This window comes from Coloeus monedula (genome assembly GCF_965178545.1).
Source record: "Coloeus monedula genome assembly, chromosome: 2".
NCBI lineage: Eukaryota > Metazoa > Chordata > Aves > Passeriformes > Corvidae > Coloeus > Coloeus monedula.
The window spans coordinates 119842436-119868903 of record NC_138782.1 but is presented as its reverse complement, the minus strand read 5'-3'; the positions used below and the strand labels follow the sequence as shown (position 1 = coordinate 119868903).

Below are 26468 nucleotides of genomic sequence, written 5' to 3'. Positions count from 1 at the left end.
ACCCAGGCTCCCCAGGACAGGAGTTACACCCACAGCTACAGCAAATGCCATCAGTACCTGGCAATTCCTGACAATCAGCACCATTTACTACCAATGGAATAAACTGTAGGTAATTAATAAACCAGTGAGAGTCCCCAGCTCTGGGACCCCGGGCTTAGGCAGCATGGGCATGGCATAACCAGGAACTCTTTTGGAGAGCTCGTGCACGAGGAAGTTTTCCTGCCCATGGACTTACAGTGTTTGTAGTAGCTTGGGATGCATCCAAAGGATAAAATCCCAGGATCCCTGAGGCTGGAAAAGCCCTCCCAGAGCATCGAGCCCAACCTGTGCCCAATCCCCACCTTGTCCCCAGCCCAGAGCACTGAGTGCCACCTCCAGCCCTTCCTGGCACACCTCCAGGGATGGGCACTCCAAACCTCCCTGGGCAGCCCCTGCCAAGGCCTGAGCACCCTTTCCATGGGGAAATTCCTGCTGCTGTCCACCCTGAGCCTGCCCTGGCCCAGCCTGAGGCCGTTCCCTCTCCTCCTGTCCCTGTTCCCTGCCAGCAGAGCCTGATCCCCCCGGCTGCCCCCTCCTGTCAGGGACTTGTGCAGAGCCACAAGGTCCCCCCTGAGCCTCCTTTGCTCCAGCCTGAGCCCCTTTCCCAGCTCCCTCAGCCGCTCCTGCTGCTCCAGCCCCTTCCCAGCTCCGTTCCCTGCCCTGGACACGCTCCAGCCCCTCAGGGTCTCTCCTGTCAGGAGGGGCCCAGAGCTGCCCCCAGCACTGGAGGTGCCCCAGCAGTGCCAGCACAGGGGACGGGCACTGCCCTGGCCCTGCTGCCCCCCCAGAGCTGGCACAGCCCCGGGGCCAGTGGCCTCTTGTCCCCCTGGGCACCCCTGGGCTGTGTCCAGCCGCTGGCACAGCACCCCCAGGGCCTTTCGCAGCCTTCAGCCGCTGTGTCCCAGCCCGGAGCGCTCCGCGGGGCTGCGGGCCCGTTCCCGGTGTGTTCGTGCCCTCTGCCGGGAGCTGTCCCCTCTCCCGGTCACCCGGAGCCCGCTCCCACGGGAGGGGCCGCTCCCACGGCCGGGAACGTGCGGGGCCGGGCACGAACGGGATCACAGCGCCTCGGGGCCCGCAGGGGGAAGGAAATGGGGTAGGAACAGGGAAGATCGGGCCCTGCGAGCCAGATCTCCTCAGCGGCTCTCCCAGCGGCGCTGGAGCGGGGAGGGGCTGCGTTCGCTGCCGCTGCGTTCGCGAGTGCTCGGAGGCGCAGCGGGGCCGGCGGAACCGCCGAGGCCGGCCGGGGCTGCCGCTGTGTGCGCAGGGGAAGGAAGGCGGGCAGGAATCCCAAACGCTCCGTTATTCACGGCACGGGAGGGGCCTGACCCACCAACAGCTGCGGAACCCCCCCCTCCCGGTCACATCCCGGGACGAGCTCGGGATGCCCTGGATGTGGGGAGTCGGAATGGACGGGGACAGATTGCCACAAAGGGCCACAAACGTGCCCAAAGCCGCGCTAATGCTGGGCTGCCAGCAGGAACCGCTGGCTGCTGGGCCCTGCTGGGCGTACGTGACTCACTGTCCCTGTCTGAGGCTCTTCAACGAAACATTAAACAGCCCAGAAGCAAAAATCTGGGAGGTGTTTCAGGGTTTTCATCCCTCCAAACAGGCCCCAACAAGCAGCGGGTTCATGCAGCAAAACCTCCTTAAAAATAGGTTTTTAGCCGAACTTATCCATAGAAAATCACTACGGTTTTTTAATGTATTTCATCGCCATGTTAAATACATAGATATATATATAAATATCTCAATAGTATGTGCATCCAAAAATTATCAAAGGTACCTCAGAATTTCAGGAAAAAGGAGCTATAATAAGTATGTAAGAATATATTAATACTTATATAAACTTAATATTAATATTAATATATTAATACTTATATAAACAATAACGGCATTAATAAGTATATTGATGATATTAATCATAACTATGGAGATATTTATTATTAAGCTTATTCTGGATCATAGGGCTCCAAAACTTTGAAAATACACCAGGCAGGACTGAATTAGTCCTGGCTGCACTGAAAAGCCAGGAAAGGACATTTCTTGTTTCACTGCAGGGGAGCAGCAGCCCATCCCTGCTGCCCCTGGGCTTTCACTCCGGGAGTTATTGCAGAGGGACCTCACCAGGAGCTCACTGAACACCAACACAGCTCAAACACAAAATAGAAGATAGTTCTTTTAAAATTAGGACTCAATTTCAATTTTCATAAAATTAACTTGCAAGATTTGGGGAAGTTAAGAAAAAAAAAAAAAGATTAATCCCAAAGGTCCCTCTTCTGTGCTGTGTTTAAGGAGAGAGCCCCGTGTCCTAAAAACCCCTTCATCAAGGCAGGGACACCTCCCACTGTCCCAGGCTGCTCCCAGCCCCAGTGTCCAGCCTGGCCTTGGGCACTGCCAGGGATCCAGGGGCAGCCCCAGCTGCTCTGGGCACCCTGTGCCAGGGCCTGCCCACCCTCCCAGGGAACAATTCCCAATTCCCAATCTCCCATCCAGCCCTGCCCTCTGGCACTGGGAAGCCATTCCCTGTGTCCTGTCCCTCCAGGCCCTTGTCCAAAATCCCTCTCCAGCTCTCCTGGAGCCCCTTTAGGCACTGGCAGGTCCCTTGCCACTTCCCCTCCTCCAATTCACATTTTACCTTAAAATCCACTTATTGTGTACAGCCTGGTCAGAACCAACTGCCCCAAAAGCCAGGAGAGGATCAAAGTGAGGTGACAAATTCCCAGGTCCTGGTGCTGCGAAGGGGCACAGCCCCTCTGAGCCGAGTCACTGCCAACCCAGGCCAGAGGCTTCAGAGGGAAACACTGGAGTGGAGCTGGAGCTACCCTGGAATGTCCCAGGCCAGGCTGGACATTGGGGCTGGGAGCAGCCTGGGACAGTGGGAGGTGTCCCTGCCCATGGCAGGGGTGGCACTGGGGGGGCTCTGAGGTCCCTTCCCACCCAAACCATTCCATGGTTCTGTCATTTAGAATTGTCTTTGTATTAAAAATCCCAGCCTGGATTTATATGCATTTAAGGAATAATAGCCTACTGTTAGCTGGGATTAAACATTCCAGAAGCTTATTACCCACGGAGTTATAAAAAGGACAATAGAATTTTCCTTTGCCTCCCAACTCCTGCCTGGTGTTCAGCCCAATTTTTTAAATCAAACAGTAATGCTATAACGGCTCTTCCCTGTGAAGATAACCATTAATTATAATCCTATCATCATCTGAACTTCTCTTTGAGTAAGTAAAGGTTGGGCTTAATCTTTTGCCATAAAATAGGTTTTTCTCCATAAAATTGTCTATTATTTCTTGAGCTGTGATTATCATCCAGCCATCAGACTGCAGGGCATTGCTCAGATCGTTTCTGTAAGGCTGTTTAATTAAGAGTTTTCCAGGCATGTATTTACAACTGGCAGGAGAGAAACAGAAAAATGCAGTATTGTCACAGAAATGCTGTCCTTGAGATGCCACTGCATAAAGCTCCTGTCCAAGCACAGAGCTTGTGGTCACTGGTTTGCCTTTCTGGGCAGGACAGGCACTGCCACAAACCATCATTATGTGTAATTCCAGAATCCCAGGATCCCTGAGGCTGGAAAAGCCCTCCCTGTGCCTGATCCCCACCTTGTCCCCGATGCCCACCTTGTCCCCAGCCCAGAGCACTGAGTGCCACCTCCAGGCCTTCCTTGGACACCTCCAGGATGGGCACTCCAAACCTCCCTGGGCAGCTTTCCAGCCCCTCTGCCCCAGCCTGGAGTGCTCCAGGGGGTTGGTGTGACCCCGGTGCAGGACCCAGCACTTGGCCTTGTTGAGCCTCACCCCACTGGCCCAGCCCATGGATCCAGCCTGTCCTGATCCCTCTGCAGAGCTTCCTGCCTCCAGCAGATCCACATCCCACCCCAGTGGGGCTGTCCGTGAGCTGGCCGAGGGTGCTGCCCTCGATCCCCGTGCCCAGATCATCCGTGAAGGTGCTGAGCAGGACTGCCCCAGCCCTGAGCCCACTGGTGCCCATTCCCAGCTGGATGTGCTCCATCCCAGCTCTCCCTGGGCCTGGGTTTATCCCAGCCAGGAATAAACACTAAACCCAGTCCAACTCCCCTGTTTGTACCCTTTGGTGTTTGGAGAACTGGAAAAGCCCCAGTGAGCAGTTCTGCTCCAGACCCTGAACGCTCCTGAGGGAAACAGCCCAGAGAGGCTGCTCCAGCCCCAGCTGCCCAGGAGGAACATCCTCACCCAGGATGAGTGCCCTCAACCAGAATGAGTGCCCTCACCCAGGATGAATGCCCTCACCCAGGATGAGTGCCCTCAACCAGGATGAGTGCCCTCACCCAGGAGCAGTGCCCTCACCCAGGAGCAGTGCCCTCACCCAGGATGAGTGCCCTCACCCAGGAGCAGTGCCCTCACCCAGGATAAATGCCCTCACCCAGGATGAATGCCCTCACCCAGGATGAATGCCCTCACCCAGGATGAGTGCCCTCACCCAGGAGCAGTGCCCTCACCCAGGATGAATGCCCTCACCCAGGATGAATGCCCTCACCCAGGATAAATGCCCTCACCCAGGACGAGTGCTCCTTCATCTGGTGCTGGTTGCTGTGGGGGCCGCTGGCGTGGCCGCGCCAGAAGCAGTTCTGGCAGAGCTGGTAGTTGTGGCACTGCTGGCACCGGTACCGAAAGCCCATCATGCTCTCACAGTGGCAGTACGAGCACTCCACAGGGTGGAAGACTTGGAGACAGGGAAAAAAACAAAGAAAAATACAGTTTAAGTAAATTTTAGGTAAAGCTGGGACATGCCATTTCACTGGAGCTCCCAGACCACCCCCAGCTTCTTCAGCACTTGTTATTCCGGGCAGGATTTTGGGGGCAGAGCAGGGAATTCTGGTACTGTGAGCCCTAAGACGAAGTTGGAGATAACACAGCAGCTCCACCTGACTTGTTCTGACAATATTCCTTCTTCAGATGTCTCCCTTCCCTGGGCACACTCGGAATTCCCCAGGGAGGTCCAGCAAAGCTGAGCACAGCTGGGAGCGGCAGGGAAGCAGCAAAGCTGCATCCTGCCAGGTGGATCTGGCTGGATTCTGCCTAAGGAGATCCCTGGGCCCCAGAGTCCTCTTCAGAAAGGCCAATTCCTGTTCCAAACCCCCTCTCACCCCTCGCTCCTCCCCCCTGCACCTCCACAGCTTCCAGTGAGGAATTCCCAATGTCCGGAGGACTCAGTTCGGTCTGACCTGCAGAGGCACCATCAGGGTGGGCTAAAAGAAATATCCATAAATGCTTCTTCCCTGTCCTACCCATGGATGGGCAATCCCAGACCTGCTCCACTTAGGTCTTTGCAAGAAGCCAAAGAGGAATGTGAGAGTGAAGGGAAAGAGATGAGACCTTCCCATGGCAAATGCATCCCAAAATGTGAGGGATGAAACAGAACCAGGGCCTGCCCACCCTCCCAGGGAACAATTCCTTCCCAATATCCCATCCAGCCCTGCCCTCTGGCACTGGAAGCCATTCCCTGTGTCCTGTCCCTCCGTGCCTTGTCCCCAGTCCCTCTCCAGCTCTCCTGGAGCCCCTTCAGGCCCTGCAAGGGGCTCTGAGCTCTCCCTGGATCCTTCTCTTCTCCAGGTGAGCACCCCCAGCTCTCCCAGCCTGGCTCCATGAAAGTCCTCCCCCGTTTTCAGAACTGTCCCTTCTCCTCCCAGGCAGCAGAGATCCTGCTGATAAAAGGGAACAGAAGCACCACAGAACCCAAACTTGATATCCTGATGTGGGGAAGCAATAACAATGCTCTGATAACAGGAACAGCACTCACTGTCCTGCACGAGGCACGGCCTCAAAATGATGGATAAGGGAACAACCAGGATCAGGGATTATTAGATCAGGGACCAGCAAGATGGAAACAAAAGAGGTGGGAGCCGTGGCTTGGCTGCAGGGGTTTTGTTTTTTCTTGTTTTGGGTTTTTTGTCTGTTTCGGTTTTTTGATTGTTTGTTGGTTTTTTGTTTGCGGTTTTTATTTTCTGTTGTCATTTCTTGGGTTTTGTGGGTTTTGTTTGTTTGGGTTTCTGTGGGGTTTGTTTGTTTGGGTTTTTGTTTGTGGGGGTTTTTTGTGGGTTTTTTGTTTGTTTGCTTTCATTTTTCTGCAAGAGCCAAAGTTTTGGATGGGAAACACCCCAGTGAAGGGGAGCAGCCAAGCTGGTCCCCTCCTGCTCCTGGCTGCTGCCAGGGAATGCCAGGATCAAATCTACAAAATCCCCTTTTCCCTGGAGTTCACCTGACATTTTAACCAGATCAACCTTCTCACCTTCTGAGCATGAGTTCCTGTAAGATCTGACACCAGGAAATTGCCCCCATCAAAATTAATTTTAAAATCCCAGGATCCCTGAGGCTGGAAAAGCCCTCCCAGCCCATCCAGCCCAAGCTGTGCCCAATCCCCACCTTGTCCCCAGCCCAGAGCTCTGAGTGCCACCTCCAGCCCTTCCTGGCACACCTCCAGGGATGGGCACTCCAAACCTCCCTGGGCAGCCCCTGCCAAGGCCTGAGCACCCTTTCCATGCAGAAATTCCTGCTGCTGTCCACCCTGAGCCTGCCCTGGCCCAGCCTGAGGCCGTTCCCTCTCCTCCTGTCCCTGTTCCCTGCGAGCAGAGCCCGACCCCCCCGGCTGCCCCCTCCTGTCAGGGACTTGTGCAGAGCCACAAGGTCCCCCCTGAGCCTCCTTTGCTCCAGCCTGAGCCCCTTCCCAGCTCCCTCAGCCATTCCTCAGACCCAGGAACATTCAGGGAATGTACTTTTTCTTCCACTAAACTGGAAGTCCAAACCCCATCGGTTTTCACTGCTGCTTTCACACACAGCCAGTCTCCACCCCAGAGTCCCAGGACACTCTGACCCCAGCCAGGTCTGGAATGCTCTGGGCAGGGCTGAGGAAGGCACGAGGTGCTGCTTCCACGAGCAAGGACAGAGCATTCCCCGTGTGAGCAGGGCCCTGCTCTGTTCCCACCAGGAAAACATTCCAATTACCATTTTCAACATGGGCGAGCCTGTGCATGAGGGGCAGCCACACAAGGCACTGGGGAGGGGGGTCAGCCATCAGCGTGTCCAGGAACATGTTCAGCATGACCTTCTTCTGCAGGGACAACACAGAGAGAACGGGATTGCAGAGAAAAGCACCCACTTCATGCAGCAGGGGATGCTGCAGCCTCCAAACCTCCCTGGGACACAACTTGTGCCTAGCAGGAACATCTCCTGTATTGTCCTCGTCATGGAGGAGTCACAGAATGGTTTGGGTGGGAAGGGTCCTTAAAGCCCATCCAGTGCCACCCCTGCCATGGGCAGGGACACCTCCCACTGTGCCAGGCTGCTCCCAGCCCCAATGTCCAGCCTGGCCTTGGGCACTGCCAGGGATCCAGGGGCAGCCCCAGCTGCTCTGGGCACCCTGTGCCAGGGCCTGCCCACCCTCCCAGGGAACAATTCCTTCCCAATATCAAATGGAAATTTGGAGCCTCATGATTCTGGAATCAAAGGCTGTTTCCTGCTGTGTCATATTCCAAATATGCTAATTGCTAATTAACTTATATTTAGTCACTATAAATTTTACATCAAATACTGCAGAAATGCTTCTTCTGGAGCATCATCATGCCCAGAGTCTAAACATTTAATTTTAGGCCTAAGATCAATCAAGTTCATGTTTACAGTTGACTTAAGGATTATTTATATTATTTACATTACCTCAAATGAGAAACAAATCATTGGAACAATTAAAATACAACTGCAATGGATTTAAAAATAAACTTGTGTACACAAGGTGTTTATTTTGAACAGATCCAGGAAGTGACTTGTTGAAACTAATTGTGTTAACACAGTGAAAAAGCTTTGAAAAATCAAGGGAAAAGAATAAAAATGGCATGTTCTATGTTTTGGAAAATAAATGGCTCATTCCTGCTGTTCTGATGGGGAACAGGGGTGGCCCTTCAAGGAGGGGAAGCAATAAAATGACAGGAAATGCTTTAATTGCTGATTTTGGAGTGTTTCAAAGTGCTTGGGTTGTGCAGGGGAGCTCAGTGACCCCCAGCCCCGGGGATGGCACGCCCAAGCCCCACATGCTGACCTGCTGGGGGAAGCAGGTGCGCACCGAGTGCTCCGTGTAGCCGAAGGAAGGGCCCTCGAACACGGCCGTGGGCAGCTTCAGGACTTCCCTCAGGAACTGATCGAACTTGCTGAAAATCATCAGCCCGTTGGAATCTGAGATCTGAGAGAAAATATCTGTAAGAAAATACAATAAAACCCCCCAGTAAATACGGGTTCATGGTGGGAAAATGCCCCAGGTGTCCCTTTGTGCCTTATTCTGATCAGCTCTGGTTTCTGATCGCTGCTGGCAACACAGGCTTTATCAGTGCAAGTGTCCCCACGTGCCATCAGTGTCCCTGTTTCCTCCATCCCATCCTCCCCAGGCTAGAGGAAAGCTCCTGCCAGTGCACAAACTGGGACAGTGAGGGAGCAGAAGCAGGAAAATTCCACGGGAACACACCTTGAACCTGGAGCTACAGAAATGCCTCAGAGCAGGCTCCAAGAACGAAATGCAGAGGTAACAGTGACAGAGCCAGAGCTGGCAGAGCCTCAGGGAAACGTGGTGCACACTGAGGGCATGGGGGATGGCAGGAGGACAACACCCCAGGATCCCTGAGGCTGGAAAAGCCCTCCCAGCCCATCGAGTTCCAGCTGTGCCCAATCCCCAGCCCAGAGCTCTGAGTGCCACCTCCAGCCCTTCCTGGCACACCTCCAGGGATGGGCACTCCAAACCTCCCTGGGCAGCCCCTGCCAAGGCCTGAGCACCCTTTCCATGCAGAAATTCCTGCTGATGTCCACCCTGAGCCTGCCCTGGCCCAGCCTGAGGCCGTTCCCTCTCCTCCTGTCCCTGTTCCCTGCGAGCAGAGCCCGACCCCCCCGGCTGCCCCCTCCTGTCAGGGACTTGTGCAGAGCCACAAGGTCCCCCCTGAGCCTCCTTTGCTCCAGCCTGAGCCCCTTTCCCAGCTCCCTCAGCCGCTCCCGGGGCTCCAGCCCCTTCCCAGCTTTGCCAGGAGCCATCAGAAGCTGAGGGCACCGACCCCATCCCCAGGTACAGCACAGGTGGGCAAGTGGGAAGGCAAATCAGATCCCATTTTAGATTTGAGCAATTGGGAAGGAATTGTTCCCTGGGAGGGTGGGCAGGCCCTGGCCCAGGGTGCCCAGAGCAGCTGGGGCTGCCCCTGGATCCCTGGCAGTGCCCAAGGCCAGGCTGGACATTGGGGCTTGGAGCAGCCTGGGACAGTGGAAGGTGTCCCTGCCCATGGCAGGGGTGGAATAGGGTGGGATTTAAGGTTCCTTCCAGCCCAATCCATTCTGGGATTCTGAGAATGTTTGTGATGAGAGGAGTTACAGTTTGTAAGCAGCTCTGGGGGGGGCAAATGTGCTCCTGAAAGCAAAAGGGGCTGAGCAGATGCTCCCTGGTGTTTGCAAGGACAGAAGGAGAGGAGAGCAGGGCTGCAGCTGCTCCACTCCCTGTCCTTGCTCCTCTCTCTGGATGGACAAAGGCTCCCGAGCCTCGGGAGTCCCTGGTCCCCTCCCCACAGAGCTCAGCTCCCCCTGCCCCAGCCAAGGCAAATCCCAGCAGCAGGGATGCAGAGAGCATGACAAGAGAATGATGTCCCAGGAAACACAAGTGCCCTGGGATCCAAAATCTCCTGGGAAAACAGATCTCTCAAACAGCCAGCCGGGCCTCTGAGGCACTCCCAGAGCCAGGGCACTCTCTAAAGGAAGATTTCAGCAATGTTAACAAGACCTAGAATTTCCCAAGATGTGACAGATCTCCTCAGGAGCCCTGAACCCCCTCTGCTGTTATTTTGGGCATCAGCAGTAATTAAACATCAAAAAGCTCATGCTGGCTTTTTTTTTTTCATGCTGGAAAATAACCTTCATTTCAGTGATCAAAACCAGCTTCAGAAAAAACAACACTTTCAGAAAGGCACATTTCTAGTAACTGGAGAAATTATCCCAATCTCCTGAAAGAACGAGCTCAGGAAGAAGCCTACAATGCCTAAGTCAAGAGGAATAAAGCTACCTGGAATTTGTCTCACTGACTGAACAGAGCAGCTTGAACTGCAGGTCTCTTGAGCAATGTCATAAAATAGAATGTATTAGGAGAAATGGGGGGGAAAACTAAAAAAATGGGGAAAAATGTTGTATTTCTGTATTTTAGAAAAATAAGCCAGCCAGAAAAATTAGATTTAACCTGGAAACTGAATGTGGAAAAAAAGTCTGGATGAAAATGCTTACAAAATGAACAACAGGAACAACTAAAATTAGAGAGCCAAACTTCCAGAATCCAAATCCATTCTGGAGCAGAATCTCTCCAGAAGTGGCCCCTGCACAAGAGCTGAAGGCCTGCAATGACCCTGGCAAGGTGGGGTGGGTAGGACACAACACAGTTGTATCCAAAATGGAGTGAAATCCCCCTGGGTGTGCTCAGGACGTTCACCTGAGCTGAGAAGGCAGCAGGAGTCCAGTGACCCTAAAGAGAGAGAAATTAAAGGTATGGAAATCAACTGAAAATGAGAGGGAACAGACCAGGCTGTGCCAGGGGTAAACTAAAAACCCCTCCAAACCCCACCAACATCTGCCTTGCTGCTGAAAAAGTCAGTTTATTGTCAAAGGGGGAAACTTCCACATGGGGGATGAGCAGTGAAAATGGAAATGATAAAACCAGGATGTGATTGTATCCTTTCAAAGGGCAATGGTGACAGGATGAGAGGAACGGCCTCAGGCTGGGCCAGGGCAGGCTCAGGGTGGACAGCAGCAGGAATTTCCTCATGGAAAGGGTGCTCAGGCCTTGGCAGGGGCCGCCCAGGGAGGTTTGGAGTCCCCGTCCCTGGAGGTGGCACTCAGTGTCCTTGGCTGGGGACAAAGGTGGGGATTTGGGCACAGCTTGGACTGGATGGGCCAGGAGGGCTTTTCCAGCCTCAGGGATCCCGGGATGCCCTGATCCTGCCTTGCACAGCACCCCAAGGAGCTGCTCTGTGAGGAGAGCACGTCCCAGGAAACCAGCCATTGCAGAGCCAGGGAAGGGCCCCAGTGAGGCTCTCCCAGTCCGTGTGTGCCATCGGACACGGGGACACTCCTGGGCCATCGTCCTGTCCCCAGCAAGCGCAGAGACCAAGCTGGCATCATTGACATGGCTGATCACGGGATGAGGAAATGCTAAAATACAACCCCCAGGGCTTCCAGAGAGCCTCGTGTCCCAGGCTGCTCCGGGAAGGGCAGCTGGGATGGGATCCCTCTGGACAAGGAGATTTTGGGGGTGAAGGGGGTCAGTAATCAGGGAGACAAGGGGGAAAGGAAGGGGAAAACCAAAGCAGCACAGTCACAACGCTCAGAAGAAATCAAGAGTCAGGGAGCAGCTGAGGCAGGGAGATCAGAAGCCCGTTCCTCCCAAGAGCAGATGGCTCGGGCAGGCACATTCCCGGCGTGTTCCTCCTCCCTGAGATCCCCGGGCACTCGGCAGCCTTTGATGGCTCTGCCTGCAGTGGAAGTGGCTCCAGGAGCAGCCGAGGGCTGGGGCTGTTTGATACCCCACACATCCTCTGGGAAGGTCAAGGCAGAACTGGTCTCTGCTTCTCCATCTGTCACTGCTCACTGCAGTTGCTGCCCTTGGGTCCCTGTCCTGGAAGGGGAAGGAGCAGCTGGAAGGGGAAGGAGCAGCTGTTTGCTAGTCCCCACCTCACTCAGGATTTTACAGAACACTCTTTCACCACCAGTTTTCTCTGCAGGCTGAGGAATCCTGCTCCATGTCCTTTGTCCAGCAGGATTTGGGGTTTGGATCATGGGTCAGTTCCACCAGCCCAGAGCTGCTGGGAACCTGCTCAGAGGGGAAAGGAACTGTGCCCAGGAGTCAGCAGGGCTCAGGGGAAGGGACAGGGCTTGGGGCAGCCTAGGACAGTGGGAGGTGTCCCTGCCCATGGCAGGGGTGGCACTGGATGGGCTTTAAGGTCCTTTCCAACCCAAACTATTCCAGCATTTGATGTCAGAAGCTGGAATTACAGAGTGAGAAGGTGCAGAGAGCCTGAGGGAAGCAGAAGATTCACAGGAGCCTCCAACACTCTCAAAGGAGGGAAATGGTGACAACTGTGACATTTCTCTTGGAAAATCAGCCCTCAAGTTTTCCATTTAAAGAAGTGCTCAAGAGCTTAAAACTAAAGAAACGGGCTTGGGATCACCAGGAGCTGGAACATGGAACAAAAAATGTGGAGTTCCCATCCCTGGAGGTGTCCCAGGAAGGCCTGGACATGGCACTCAGTGCTCTGGGCTGGGGACAAGGTGGGCATCAGGCACAGCTTGGACTGGATGGGCTGGGAGGGCTTTTCCAGCCTCAGTGACTCTGGAATTCTGGGATTCCCAGCACAGCTCCAGGTCAGTGTGAATCAGCAAAAAAAAAAAAAAAAAAAAAGCCTCCAGAACTCAACACAACAAACACAGGGAAGGAAACATTCCATAAATGCTCGGATTCCTGGGAGTACTCACATCTGAGCTTGTCCAGGATCTTCCCCCCGCACATGGTGGCCAGCATGGCTTTCACCGAGAACACCGTCAGCTTCCCGTGGCCCTCGCTGCAGGGAAAAGCACACGTGAGCAATTCCCACAGGGAATGGCAAGCACAAACACCCCAAATGCCTGGGGAGGGAAGCAGAAATGATGGGAATAACCATAACCATAAACACCTTCATTAACTACTGTCACTGTGAGTAACTGGAGCTAAATGTGCTGGACAGGGAGTTTGTACTGGCACGGAAATACAACGATGGGGGAAGCACAGGGTGAGTGTGGGGAGATCTGGAAAAGCAGAATTCTCCTGAAGGGAGTCTCTGAGAGAGCTGGAGAGAGACTTTGGACAAGGGCCTGGAGGGACAGGACCCAGAATGGTTTGGGTGGAAGGGACCTCAGAACCCATCCAGTGCCACCCCTGCCATGGGCAGGGACACCTCCCACTGTCCCAGGCTGCTCCCAGCCCCAGTGTCCAGCCTGGCCTTGGGCACTGCCAGGGATCCAGGGGCAGCCCCAGCTGCTCTGGGCAGCCTGGGCCAGGGCCTGCCCACCCTCCCAGGGAGCAATTCCTTCCCAATATCCCATCTAACCCTGCCCTCTGGCACTGGGAAGCCATTCCCTGTGTCCTGTCCCTCCGTGCCTTGTCCCCAGTCCCTCTCCAGCTCTCCTGGAGCCCCTTCAGGCCCTGCAAGGGGCTCTGAGCTCTCCCTGGATCCTTCTCTTCTCCAGGTGAGCACCCCCAGCTCTCCCAGCCTGGCTCCAGAGCAGAGGGGCTCCAGCCCTGGAGCAGCTCCGGGGCCTCCTCTGGGCTCTCTCCAGCAGCTCCACGTCCTTGTGCTGCTGGCCCCAGGGCTGGGGCAGCTCTGCAGGTGGGGTCTCACCTGAGCACAGGGGCAGAGGGGCAGAATCCCCCCTTCCCTGCTGGGAGATCAGCCCAGGGCAAACCTCCCTTGGGAATTCCACCCTCCCTAAGTCTCAGCCCCCTCCCCTTTTACTCTTTAATAGAGATTCATTTGATACCACAGGAAGGTTCAGCTTTGAATTAGTTCCCAGAAGAACCAGTGCCCAAAGCCATCAGTGTCTCCTCCCAGGACACAACCTGTGCTTGGAAAGGTCTCTCTGGTGCCCCCAGGCACTGGCCCTGCCCCCCACTGATGTTGTTTTTGTAAATCACCCCAAACTCCTCCCTGCAGCCTGCCAGAGGAGCAGTTTCTGAGGAACTTGCCCAACCCTTTGTGCCAGTGCCATTCCATCTGAATTTCCATCAGAAGGAAAAAAGGCAGAACCTTCCATATGATCTTGAATCTCCTGTAAGAACAGCCAGGACTGAAAGCAGGACTGGGAGCTGGTTTAAATCAGGCCTCCTGAGGCTCCTTCCTCATCCTCAACATCCTCCCAGCCTGGGTTCTGCAGCAGCTCCCACAGCAGGGGTATCCACGTGGATCTGCCACTGATCCCCACCCCAACTCCAGCCAGCTCCTCACCCAGCCCAGGCAGAGCTCCAGGGCAGCTCCCCCTCCTCTGCTGGCCCTCCCCGAGCCCACTGCAGCACTCCAGCTGTGCCAGACCCCGAATTCCTCCTCAGTCAGGTGAATTCCCAGGACAGGCAGCAGAGCGTGCTGAGCTGTAGGCATTGCCCAGAGCAGCTGGGGCTGCCCCTGGATCCCTGGCAGTGCCCAAGGCCAGGCTGGACATTGGGGCTTGGAGCAGCCTGGGACAGTGGGAGGTGTCCCTGCCCATGGCAGGGGTGGCACTGGACAATTGTTACAGTCCCTTCCCACCCAAACCATTCCAGGATTCTGGGACTGTACCTGTCTCCTGGAATGTTAAAGGCTCTGACAGTGCCAGCAGCACCCTCTGTGAGAACTCTGTGGCTCTGGGCATCCCAGCAGCCCAGGGATGCAATTCCAGCAGCACAGAGCCGGCCCAGGGATGCATTTCCAGCACGGATGTGCATTTTTAACAAACCCCTGCCTGCCGTGCTGCCGAGCTCCTGGAGAGGGAGCCTCAGCCCTGCCTCAGCCCTGCCTCTGCTCTGGCTCTCCCACACCCCAGCTCCTCCCTCAGTGCCGGTGCCAGGCAGCAGGAGGCACAGAGAAGCTGCTGGACTGTGCTGGGATCCAGGTGCTGCTGGGGGTCCAGACAAGGCAGAGCTTGCAGGGCTGGGGGGAAAGCGGGGGACAAAAATCTACCTCTAAATAAAGCCTCCATTTTTCTGAGGCAGCTCCCCCAGACGTGACCATGCCTGGGTTTAAATCCTGCATTTTTCAGTGTGAGCTGTCTGAGAATAACCAAACCCTCAGCCAAGCCTTACAGCTTGTCTCAACTAACACCAAACCAGGACTGAACTGGCAGGAAACTCCCCTGGCACAGAACCTGCTCTGAGCTTTGTGCTGGTTTTATTTGTCCTCCAGTCTGGACTTTCTGAGGGACATACCCAGCTCCTGTTTGGTGGCAATAAGAAGGTGCCACATTGGGAGAGGATCAAAGTCTGGACATCACAAACAGAACAACATCTGGCACACTCGGTGCTGGGGACTGCCCTGGGTAAATCCCCTCCGTGGGGCACAAGCAGAAGTCAGATCCCACTGAAAAAACACTGATTTGGAGACAGGCAAGACCAAAAGTAAGAAAAGCCAAGCACAGCAGACCCTGCAGAAAGAGGCTGTGAGAGAAACTCCTAAAAGTGGACACGAGGAGATGCCTGGACAGATCCCTGAGCAAAAAACGCAGCTGCTTCCAGCCAGGAAATGAGAATCAGCTCTATGGGGTCACAGCACGTTAGAGGGGGCTGCAAACCAAGCATCCAGACATGGCTGAGTTCAAAAAGGGTCCTTTTGAGCAAGGTTCAACAAAACACATTCACCTTTCAACCACTGCTAAGCCCCCAGGAGGTCCCAGCACAGTTTCACCCCAGGCCCAGCTTGGAACAGGGCTCACACTGATGCCTCAGGCTTTAACTTTTGTATTTTTCAAACCCTGCACTGCCTAGTGTGTAACTCTGAAGTTCCTTGTGGCCTGTCAGCTGCTGTTCTCTCATGCTGGTAAGACACAGCAAACCTCTCTAGGTTTCCACCTCAAGGACACCAGGCCCAAAATGCGTGAACTAAAAGCCTCTGAAGGGGGGCAAACTTGGAGGGATTACGCCATGAACAGAAGTTATAATTGGAGAATTAACCCTGATTGATATGCAAATGGACCAAACTTATAAAAGTGTGAAGAACTTGTGACCCAGGGCCCATCTTGGGTGTAGCCTCTGGCTCCCCGGGGGTACCTTTGAAGGCCCTTCAAGTAAATACCTGCCTTTATTCCCTTACTGTTGTCTAGTCTCTGTTTGTAGGTGGCCACCAGCAGCCCCAGGAGGCTCCAGCTCCTGTCAGACAGCAGGTTTGATAGCCAGCACTGCTGCAGGCCCACGGGGGGGCTGTGTGGTGTGTGTGCCCCCAGCTCCAGCAGCACTCGGAGCCCCGGCCACACTCATCCCACCCAGACAGCGGCCAGGGCAAGGACACAGGAGGCAGTACTAGCCTGTCATACGCTGCTATCATGAAGTTGAGGAGGAGGCTGATGGACTGCTCCACACTGATCTGGTGAGTAGAAGGAAGGCGCTTGTTCAGCTGGTAGTAGATGGATGAAATGATTGTTTCCAGGCGGGACACGTTGATCTCCGTGTTATGATCCAAAGTGTTAAGGCCGTTGTCTCGGAAGGCTTCAATCATATTCCAGATATCAACGAGGTGAACTGGAAACAAAGGGAGAAAGAATGAACTGTGTTCTGCAAGGCATGCAAGCCCACTGTGATGGCACTGCCTGTGAGCAGTGCTGCCTCTCCTTTGGCACGAACAGTGGCTGTGCACAAGGTGGGAGACTGAGTTCATTCTCACAGCTGGTAAAGGGACAGAGCAGTGCCCAGATCCCCCAGGTGGCTTTTAGTCCACCCTTCAACACCTGGGACTGTGTCAGAAACAGTTCCTGCAGGAGCAGAGCCCTCCCCCTGAGCATGCACTGCTTTAGCAGAGTGAGGCACTGGAAGCCATCAGCCAGAATTCCTCCCTGGGAGGGTGGGCAGGCCCTGGCACAGGGTGCCCAGAGCAGCTGGGGCTGCCCCTGGATCCCTGGCAGTGCCCAAAGCCAGGCTGGACATTGGGGCTGGGAGCAGCCTGGGACAGTGGGAGGTGTCCCCAGGGCAGGGGTGGCACTGGGTGGGCTTTAAGGTCCCTTCCCACCCAACCCCTCTGGGATCTGATGATACTCCAAATCCACTACCAGCTGTTTACAGTAACTTTGAACACCCTCCTGCTGACTCGCAGGGTATCGAAGGAGGAACTTGATGTTCAAGTTAAACTCTCAGTGTTTCCAGTCGATCCAGTTCCCAAACCCAGAGCATGATGTTTTATAAACACACGTCTAGGGCTCCAAAGCGTTTCCCTACATTTCCCTGCTGTCTCTAAGGAGTGTTAACAACGTGGAGAAAACCCTTCCCAAACCAAGAACCACATCAAACACTATTTCAAAATGTTTCCAAGCTTTAAGGTTTGCAGGGGAGTGGAGAAGACATCTGAGGATCAGCAGCCACCAAACTGAGCACGATCCAGCAGCCAGAGAAGGGACACTGTGAACTCCACTCCTGGATCTCTGGAAGGGTCTGCAGTCAGTGTGACCTTGTGCCTTTCCTACATTGAACTTGTTTTGTATTTCTCACATGAAACCCCCACAAGGACCAAAGCCAGGCTGTCCCCACCCCCCTGGAGCAGCGTGTGGCCCGAGAGAGCCCAGAGCTGCCCGGCCCCATCCCCAGTCCCGGGGTGGCAAAGGCTGCCCAGGGCTCGTGTGGGACATCAGTGAACCAGGCCCCGTGCAGAGCTCTGTAACCAGAGCTCCTTTCTGCTCTCTGCTGCTAACACAGAGTTTTAATCCTGAACCTGGAACTACAGCCAGGACCTGATGCTGCTCCCAGGACTGAGCCATCCACCAGCACAGGGACCCGGGGTATGGCCACCACAGCCCAGCAACACAGCAGGGACACGTGTCCTCCTGGGACCCTTCTGCTGGCCAGCCCTTCTGCTGGCCTCCTCCTCCTCCTCAGCCCTTCTGCTGGCCTCCTCCTCAGCCCACCCAGCAGTTCCTGTGCCCTGGGATCAGGGATCTCCTCCCACACTTTATCCTGCTGGGCTCTTTGCTGTGTCCAGCTCAGCACGGGCAGAGCACAAAGTGCTCCTGCTCACCTGGGATTCAGCTCTGCCTTGGGAGCTGTCCGAGGTCAGAGCCCACGGCAGGGAAGGAGAGAACTTCAGTGCCCAGCGAGGTTTGAACTGACAGAGCTCTCCATGGTCACCAATGCCACACGTGTCCCCACACAGACAGCTCCAGGCAGGGACTGTCCCTGTGCTCACTGTGGGTGCTCTGGGGTTCCCTGTGAGGAAACAGCCCCTCACACAGCTTGAGACCATCTGCATCCAGCACCGAGGGCAACGAAACACCACAGCTGCCCTTGGACTTCACATTTTCTGGACATTAAAGAGTAAACATGAAGGTATTACAGAGTATCTGGCAAGGATTGCTGCCTCTTTCTAATTACGTATTTAATTATATATTAAACCTCTGTGTAAGTGACAGCTGGCAGTGGCTGACCAATGCTCCCCCTCACTGCACCCCAGAGGGGCTGGCTGCAGTGCCTGCAGCAGCCATGCAGAGCAGGGTGTGAGGATGGAGCTGGGCACACTCACGGTTGCATCTCTTCTGCACGAAGCGCAGCTTGCAGGCGGTTCTGTACGTGGAGAGCCGGATCACGTCGAAGTTCTGGGCTCCTGCAACAAACCAGAGGTTTGGGGGTTTGCCTCCCTCTGCAACACCCAGTTCATCTGATGTTCTTGAGAGGAGGACTTGGAGAAAGGCACGAGGGTCTCCTCACACACATCCCCACACTTGGGGGGATTCTGCCCCTGTGCTCAGGTGAGACCCCACCTGCAGAGCTGCCCCAGCCCTGGGGCCAGCAGCACAAGGACGTGGAGCTGCTGGAGAGAGCCCAGAGGAGGCACAAGGGGATCAGAGGGATGGAGCAGCTCTGCTGGGAGGAAAGGCTGAGAGAATCAGGATTGCCCAGCCCAGACAAGAGAAGGCTCCACGGAGATCTAATTGCAGCCATCCAGTGCCTGGAGGAGCTGACAGGAAAGATGGAGAGAGACTGTTGAAAAGGGCTGGAGGGACAGGACACAGGGAATGGCTTCCACTGCCAGAGGGCAGGGCTGGATGGGATATTGGGCAGGAATTGTTCCCTGGGAGGGTGGGCAGGCCCTGGCACAGGGTGCCCAGAGCAGCTGGGGCTGCCCCTGGATCCCTGGCAGTGCCCAAGGCCAGGCTGGACACTGGGGCTGGGAGCAGCCTGGGACAGTGGGAGGTGTCCCTGCCCGTGGCAGGGGTGGCACTGGATGGGCTTTGAGGTCCTTTCCCACCCAAACCACTCCATGATTCCATAATAATGCTACTCTGGAAACAAACCAGTATAAATATGTAGTTCTAAGTCCAAGCTCCCTCAGTCTATAACTGGAATTAAGGACATGCTGGCCTAGTCCAGGAATTCCCTTCAGCCCTGAGTACTTGCAGGACAGCAGGATGAGGTGATGCCATGCAAACACAAATTCTTAACACTTCTTTTCCAGAGGACAACACTCTGCAACAACACATCAACCCCCAAAGCATTCCTCGAGTCACGCCAGCACTGCAGGGCCATTTTTTATCTTTTTTAAGGCCAAAGGTGCTCTGTCTGTTGTCATTATTTGTTTTAATAGCTGTCCACAAACTTTAGGCATTGTCACAGATGAGAGATGTGAACATCCCTAAGAAGGGAGCTTCCCAAAACCTAGAGATGAATGACCTTCCCAGGCAGTTGTGACTCACCTCGGGCATTCTCCTCCTGAGCAGCCCCCAGGAGCACCCCGGATGCTTTTCCCTGCAGGGGGCTGTGGGACAGGATGGGAATGATCTGGTGCAGCTGTCACAGTGGAGAAGAAATGACATTATGCCTTCAGATTTCCTACTTACTCATTTCCATGAACAGCTGCCTCTTCTCTGCCATGGTCCTCCTCCTCTTCCCACTCTCCTCAATCATTCTGGAGACAAAAATGGCAAACGCTGTTTGTGTTAGAATTCCTGTTACAAGAGCAACTTGCCGTGAACAAGAGGATTCTACCCCTGGCTGGAAACAGTCTGACTCTGCTTGGTGATGGGGAAGTCACAGACAGAGCCCTCTTGCCACTGTCCCACTCCACAGCACACACACCTCAGGCTGGTGCACACCTTCCAAGGTGGGGCACAGCACAGGAAACATTAATTCTGAACACTTCAATTGCTTTACATTGAAAAGCTCAGAGCTGCATTAATAGATGTAGAAAAACATCCCATGAAGAATTCCTTTGTGTTCCAAGGGATTTTGTTTGCAAAAGCCAGGCCTCTCCAGGAGCAGCCGAGATGTCACCTGTTAGAGCCTTTGGGGTTCAGCAGGAACAAGCCCATCCCATTCCTCTCCCTGGCTGGCAGAGGTCAATGACCCCTCTTCCCCACAGGATCACAGAATCCTTTACGTTGGAAAAGACCTCCCAGGATTTGTGGGGATGTTGGGTTTGGGGTGTGGGGGAGTGTTGGCTTTAAACAAAACCTGCTAAAATTAATTTAACTTTGAACCCCAGCTCCTGAGGTCATATGGGATTTGTCAGGGAAGTAAAGAACGTAGAACTAATTAAGTTGGAAATAAAAACAGATTCCTAGGAAAACAGATTAGAGGAGTGACAGCACCAGGGAGGAGCTTGTACCCCAAGGTAAGGGGGCAGAGGGACAATTCAGCAGCTCTCAGGGCTTATTTCATTATATAGTTCTAAAAGATGCCAAATTTCAGCCCACTGCAGCAAAAAAAAGCAAGTTGATTCAGCATCAGTGTTAAATTTAATTTATAATTCAATTAATTACTACATTATTCTTTGGTTACCAAATTCACCAACTTACGGTTTAAAAACCATTAAATACAGGTTTTATGTGTCTAAACCCAAAAAAGAAGACAAAATTCCCAAACAATTCTTCTACAGTTCCATCCAAATCTACGGGAGGCAGCTGGCTCAGCCTCCTCAGCCCAGGCTGCAGCAGCCTCAAATGCCAGCAGGAACACCAAGTCGTGCCTTGGCACTGGCACACGTCCCTGAGGAGCGGGCCCTTGGCAGGGCTCCCCATTTCCTGCTGCAACCCCCACAGCCTGGAACCCCCCAAAGCCTCTTCCCTTTCCAAAAGGAAAACAAGCACGTGGGCTCTGACCTGAAAATACATCGTACTTCCTTGGTTCTTCCTACTTCAGAAAACCACTGACTCAGAACCAATGCACTGCTGTGCCTTTATTATATTTTTTTTTCAGGAAAAAGCCTCAATGGCATTTTTTATGATGTGTAAAACTGGGGGTTTTGGGCACATGAGCTTCCAATCCCATCTCATTTTCCACAAAGCACCCAACAGTGCCATGGCTTCCACCTCTTTCCCTAGGGATTCCTCATTCATGGAATCCCAGACTAGTTTGGGTGGGAAGGGACCTCAGAGCCCATCCAGTGCCACCCCTGCCATGGGCAGGGACACGTCCCAGGCTGCTCCCAGCCCCAATGTCCAGCCTGGCCTTGGGCACTGCCAGGGATCCAGGGGCAGCCCCAGCTGCTCTGGGCAGCCTGGCACAGAGAGATACCTGCACGTGCCAGGCTGGGAGTTCCAGAGGTCATTCCCAGGGCCTGGACACAGCACCCAACGCTGCCGTACAGAATTCCTGGATAAAGAGGTCAGAGTGACCAAGACAGACACAATCACCACTTCAGAGGAGTTAAGTGTCACCCTCTGTGCCCTCTACAAGGAAAAGGAGTGACTCAGATCTTTCAAGTTGCCTTGACATGAAACCTGGATGAGGGATCTGCTCTCTCCATGATCCCAGGATCCCTGAGGCTGGAAAAGCCCTCCCAGCCCATCCAGTCCAACCTGTGCCCAATCCCCACCTTGTCCCCAGCCCAGAGCACTGAGTGCCACCTCCAGCCCTTCCTGGGACACCTCCAGGGATGGGCACTCCAAACCTCCCTGGGCAGCCCCTGCCAAGGCCTGAGCACCCTTTCCATGGGGAAATTCCTGCTGCTGTCCACCCTGAGCCTGCCCTGGCCCAGCCTGAGGCCGTTCCCTCTCCTCCTGTCCCTGTTCCCTGGCAGCAGAGCCCAACTCCCACATCACTGCCAGATATTTGGAAAGCGGTGGAAATTAGGATCTATCAGAGTAATTGACAAACCTGTTTTTAATCCCTGACCCATGAGATACAGAGGGATCCCTCGGCGATGAGGCTGGGAAGAAGGAAGATGGGAAGTCTTTCTCAAGCTCAAAACAGGAATGAACCAAACCCACAAGAACTGCAACTATGTTTGGGATGCAAATTACAACGCTCAGCTCCCAAAACAGGGAAGGGAAGCAGCAGCTTGGCCTGAGCTGGTTTGGTTTGTTGGGTTGGGCTCTTTGAAGGGGGTGGGAAGGCTGGGTTTGGGTTTTGGTGAGGATTTTTTGCGTGGGTTTTGTTTGTTTGCTTGCTGTGCCTTGTTTTTTAAAAAACTGTAGCACAACCTGTGAGCAAAGGAAACACAACACGGGCTGGAATGATGTGGCAGCCAAGAATTCCTGAGGTGGCTGCTCACATTCCATGGGCACATATAGGGAAAACCACTCAAATATAGAATCCCAGGATTGTTTGTGTTGGAGGGACCTCAGAGCCCATCCAGTGCCACCCCTGCCATGGGCAGGGACACCTCCCACTGTCCCAGGCTGCTCCCAGCCCCAATGTCCAGCCTGGCCTTGGGCACTGCCAGGGATAGGAAGTCCAGTTATTTGGAAATCCTTATTGAAAAGCAATGTTCAACTAAAATCAGGAAACTATGCAGTACCTTAGAAAACTGCAGCTAAGTATGTTTGATAGAAACTTCCAAATTGGTATCATTTCCCCTCATCCTTTCACCTTCTCTCCCTTTTAAAGGTACGACACTTGCACGGCCTCAGGAGCACCCTCTGACAGAGTCAATAAAAAAGCTGATTTATAAATCCCACACCAATTAACGCGGAAAATTCTACACTCAGCCACCATCTAAAATATCTTTAATAAACTCACACATTCTTCTTATTTCTCTTGTTTGACACCTTTTTTCTCTCCCTGTTTCTCTCCCACACCGGTGTGCCAGGGCTCTCCCTGTCAGAGCTCTGTCCCATCCACCCCCAGCTCAGGCAGGTGTGATTTGCACCCCTGGGACCCACTGAGGGCCCTCCTGGCCGTGCCCTCCTGGCCGTGCCCTGCCTCGCTCCCTGCGGGTGCTCCCGGCTTTAGGCCAATACTACAGGACCTTGCTTAGCAGGTTTCGCTCTTCTTGGAGCTCATCAGCTGTAGGTAACGGCCTAAGGACAGCTCCTCCTCCCCTCCTGCAGGGGAGGGATCCAGCGCAGCCCCTCCCCTCCTGCAGCAGCTACAGCCCTGCTCCCAAGGCACAGAGCCGTGCTCAGGAAATCCCTTCATTCGCCAGACATTTGTTTTGTTTGGTTTAATTTTGTTTTATTCTGTATTTCCACCTTTAAGAAACACTCCAAAGGAGGTTCTGACCTTTAGGGTTTGATAACCATTCCCAGACATTGCTTTGCACTGAGCCTCATCAGCCAAAGGCAGGAACAGAAAAAGAAAAGTTCATTTACCAATTATTAAATCTGACTTGGTTTAGATTCTCAGTGATGCATGTCATTAGCAGAAATAATATTTGATGTCACTGATTAAACTGCAGTTGCTGCATGAGGATAAAATTGCGTCCATACCTATTTATGGTCAGAAATAACTTGTAATGAAAATAAATCAGAAAACCAGTTTGGGGCACAGGCTGATCTGAGCTGTGCTCAGCACAGGGAAGGAGGTTCAGTGACTCTCTGCCATTTTTCTGATTAGAAGGAACAGATGTTCCTGGTGCTTCAGGGAAAAGCTTTCCTCCCTCATCACTTCATTCACTCTTAGAAATGTAACTTTGATATATAACATAACTGGCATGAAGATGCTGAATGAAAACTGAGGGCATACCTGTGCTGGCAGAAAACGTTACTGGTGTCCATCTGCTTTGGGCTTCTGAACTCACCTGGCTTCAACTGGTATTTGATTGAAATAATTTAAAATAATTTCTGAACTGTCATAAACATTTTGTCAAAGTACAGAATGAAATTTACCTATGATATAAAGGTGCTTATATTTGTTCATCTCAGATTGCAATAAAAATATGAAGTATTTTTCCTTTTCTTTCCTAATTTGAACAAGGACCCCACAGTGACTGATTTAATTCCCTCCTCTCCCTCTGTCTATCCAAAATATCTGATGCTCTTACTCATTTCTTTGTTCTCCATCTTCTCCTGGTTCATATTCTGAATCCCTTTCCTCAGCAGTCAAACATAATTCATCAAAAATACTCCTCTGTGCCCCTGTGCCTTTTCCTGGGAAGAGGAGTGATCTAGAAGTGATTTCAGGGGGACACATCTAACCCATGGAAAAGATAAACCCTTCGTACTTATTCAAGTAGGCTGGCAACATCTATTAAAGCACATTTTAACCACTTCTGACAATTCTTCTAATTTAAATTTAACATTTTAAAATCTGTTCCCATCATTTATAGGATAAGTAACTGAAGCAAAAGTAACTGTGCACAAAAGTGTGAGAAATACTCTAAAATGTTATTTCTGCAACTCCAGCAAGTACACGAGCATCTCTGGGAGCCAACATGCACCTTCCAGCTGCAGCTTCCCCAGAACCCAAAGGTTTGGATCTCTCACTGATGTTTTCGCGTGTCCTGGACTCAGATGATTGTGCAAGATCTTTGCAAACCAAAACTGACTCCAGCCTAGGAGGGCATAAGGAAAAACCCACTTGGCTAAGAGCCAGGAAATGGACTGTAACTTCCCAGTGATTACAACTCTGCAGTGAAATTCTAAACAAGTCAATGGTTCCTTATTTTCCTCCATAAATCCAGTGGATCCAAAGCTGCTCTGGAAGATTCTGCAAAAACTTGCCCATATAATGCAGGAAACTTCACTGAAAATAAACAGGCAATCCAGTAGTTATAGGGGAAAAAAGGTATTGAAACATAAAGCTTTCCCTCCTGCATGTTTTGCCATTGCTGCTGGAACTGTAAGGTTTTTCCAAGGCACAAGAAGCCATCTGGTTTGTTCATGCAGGACACGGCATGTGGCAGCACAGCCCCAGAGAGGCCTCAGTGCCTCCAGTTACTGGAGTGGAAAATCACTGCATGGACAGGGACACTCCTGGCTGGGATAAACCCAGGCCCAGGGAGAGCTGGGATGGAGCACATCCAGCTGGGAATGGGCACCAGTGGGCTCAGGGCTGGGGCAGTCCTGCTCAGCACCTTCACGGATGATCTGGGCACGGGGATCGAGGGCAGCACCCTCGGCCAGCTCACGGACAGCCCCACTGGGGTGGGATGTGGATCTGCTGGAGGCAGGAAGCTCTGCAGAGGGATCAGGACAGGCTGGATCCATGGGCTGGGCCAGTGGGGTGAGGCTCAACAAGGCCAAGTGCTGGGTCCTGCACCGGGGTCACACCAACCCCCTGGAGCACTCCAGGCTGGGGCAGAGGGGCTGGAAAGCTGCCAGGCAGGAAAGGACCTGGGGGTGCTGTGCCAGCGGCTGGACAGGAGCCCAGGGGTGCCCAGGGGGGCAAGAAGCCACTGGCCCCGGGGCTGTGCCAGCTCTGGGGGGGCAGCAGGGCCAGGGCAGTGCCCGTCCCCTGTGCTGGCACTGCTGGGGCACCTCCAGTGCTGGGGGCAGCTCTGGGCCCCTCCTGACAGGAGAGACCCTGAGAGGCTGGAGCGTGTCCAGGGAAGGGAACGGAGCTGGGAAGGGGCTGGAGCAGCAGGAGCAGCTGAGGGAGCTGGGAAAGGGGCTCAGCCTGGAGCAAAGGAGGCTCCGGGGGGACCTTGTGGCTCTGCACAAGTCCCTGACAGGACATAAGGAGGAATTCCCCATGGAAAGGGTGCTCAGGCCTCGGCAGGGGCTGCTCAGGTAGGTTTGGAGTCCCCATCCCTGGAGGTGTCCCAGGAATTCCTGGACCTGGCACTCAGTGCTCTGGGCTGGGGACAAGGTGGGGGCACAGCTTGGACTTAGAGGACTTTTACAACTGAAATGATTCTGTGATTCCATGGAAACGCCCTGGCCTGAGCCCCAGGGTGAGCCCAACAACCCCACCTGCCCACCTGGTCAGAAACTGATAAAGACTGTACTGGATTTGAGTTAAACAAAGATGGAACAAGTAACAATATTTAATCAGAGGTTTCTTTGAAAGCTTTCCAAAATTTTTAAGACTGTTTTGAAAACAAGCTCCAGGTTCCCTCCAGACAAAACAGAACAAATTCAAATCCAGGAGAGTTCCAAACCATCTGAGTTTCTGTCACTTCACATCTGTGAGTGCCAGCTGAGTGCCCAGAACAGAGAGAAGCCCCAGCCCTGAGGAACTTACAGGTCAGGCTAAGAATGATGAGGACAACAGTGGCACTGGAGGTTCCAGCCCAGTTCCCAAGGTGTTATTTTTAGTTCACAGCTCCCTATATCCATTTTCAGTCCCCAGGGAATCATCCAGCCTGGGCCCACAAGCTGTGCAGGCTCTGAAGGACAGCACTGAGTGTCTCAGCACAGATTCTGGCACAGTCAGGTCTGTTCTCCAGCAAACACAGCCAGGGTGCAGAGCAGGCAGCACACTCACTGCCCACAACACCCAAATGCTCTTCTGGAGTAATCAGAGAGCCAAACTCTCATTTTCCTTTATTGCCCCAAAGCCTGAGGAGTAGAAATGGGTTTTCACAACCT

General features: G+C 53.5%; 1 protein-coding gene across 7 annotated transcripts in view; it reads right to left on the bottom strand.

The window, feature by feature from the left end:
• DTNB (dystrobrevin beta) overlaps positions 1-26468 on the bottom strand; it is a 129767-nt gene that overhangs the window by 98844 nt on the left and 4455 nt on the right. For 4 of the 7 annotated variants that reach the window (XM_082303294.1, XM_082303296.1, XM_082303297.1 and 1 more), the window contains exons 3-9: positions 19617-19684; positions 18302-18382; positions 16104-16317; positions 12555-12640; positions 8110-8264; positions 7023-7128; positions 4577-4743 (exon numbers count right to left, since the gene is read on the bottom strand). In XM_082303294.1, coding sequence (XP_082159420.1) covers positions 4577-4743; positions 7023-7128; positions 8110-8264; positions 12555-12640; positions 16104-16317; positions 18302-18382; positions 19617-19683 — 876 coding nt within the window. In that variant the 5' untranslated portion in view covers position 19684. Of the gene's footprint in view, positions 1-4576; positions 4744-7022; positions 7129-8109; positions 8265-12554; positions 12641-16103; positions 16318-17800; positions 17900-18301; positions 18383-19472; positions 19535-19616; positions 19685-26468 lie in introns of those variants that run through there. The other 3 variants (XM_082303299.1, XM_082303295.1, XM_082303300.1) reach the window with 3 other exon arrangements.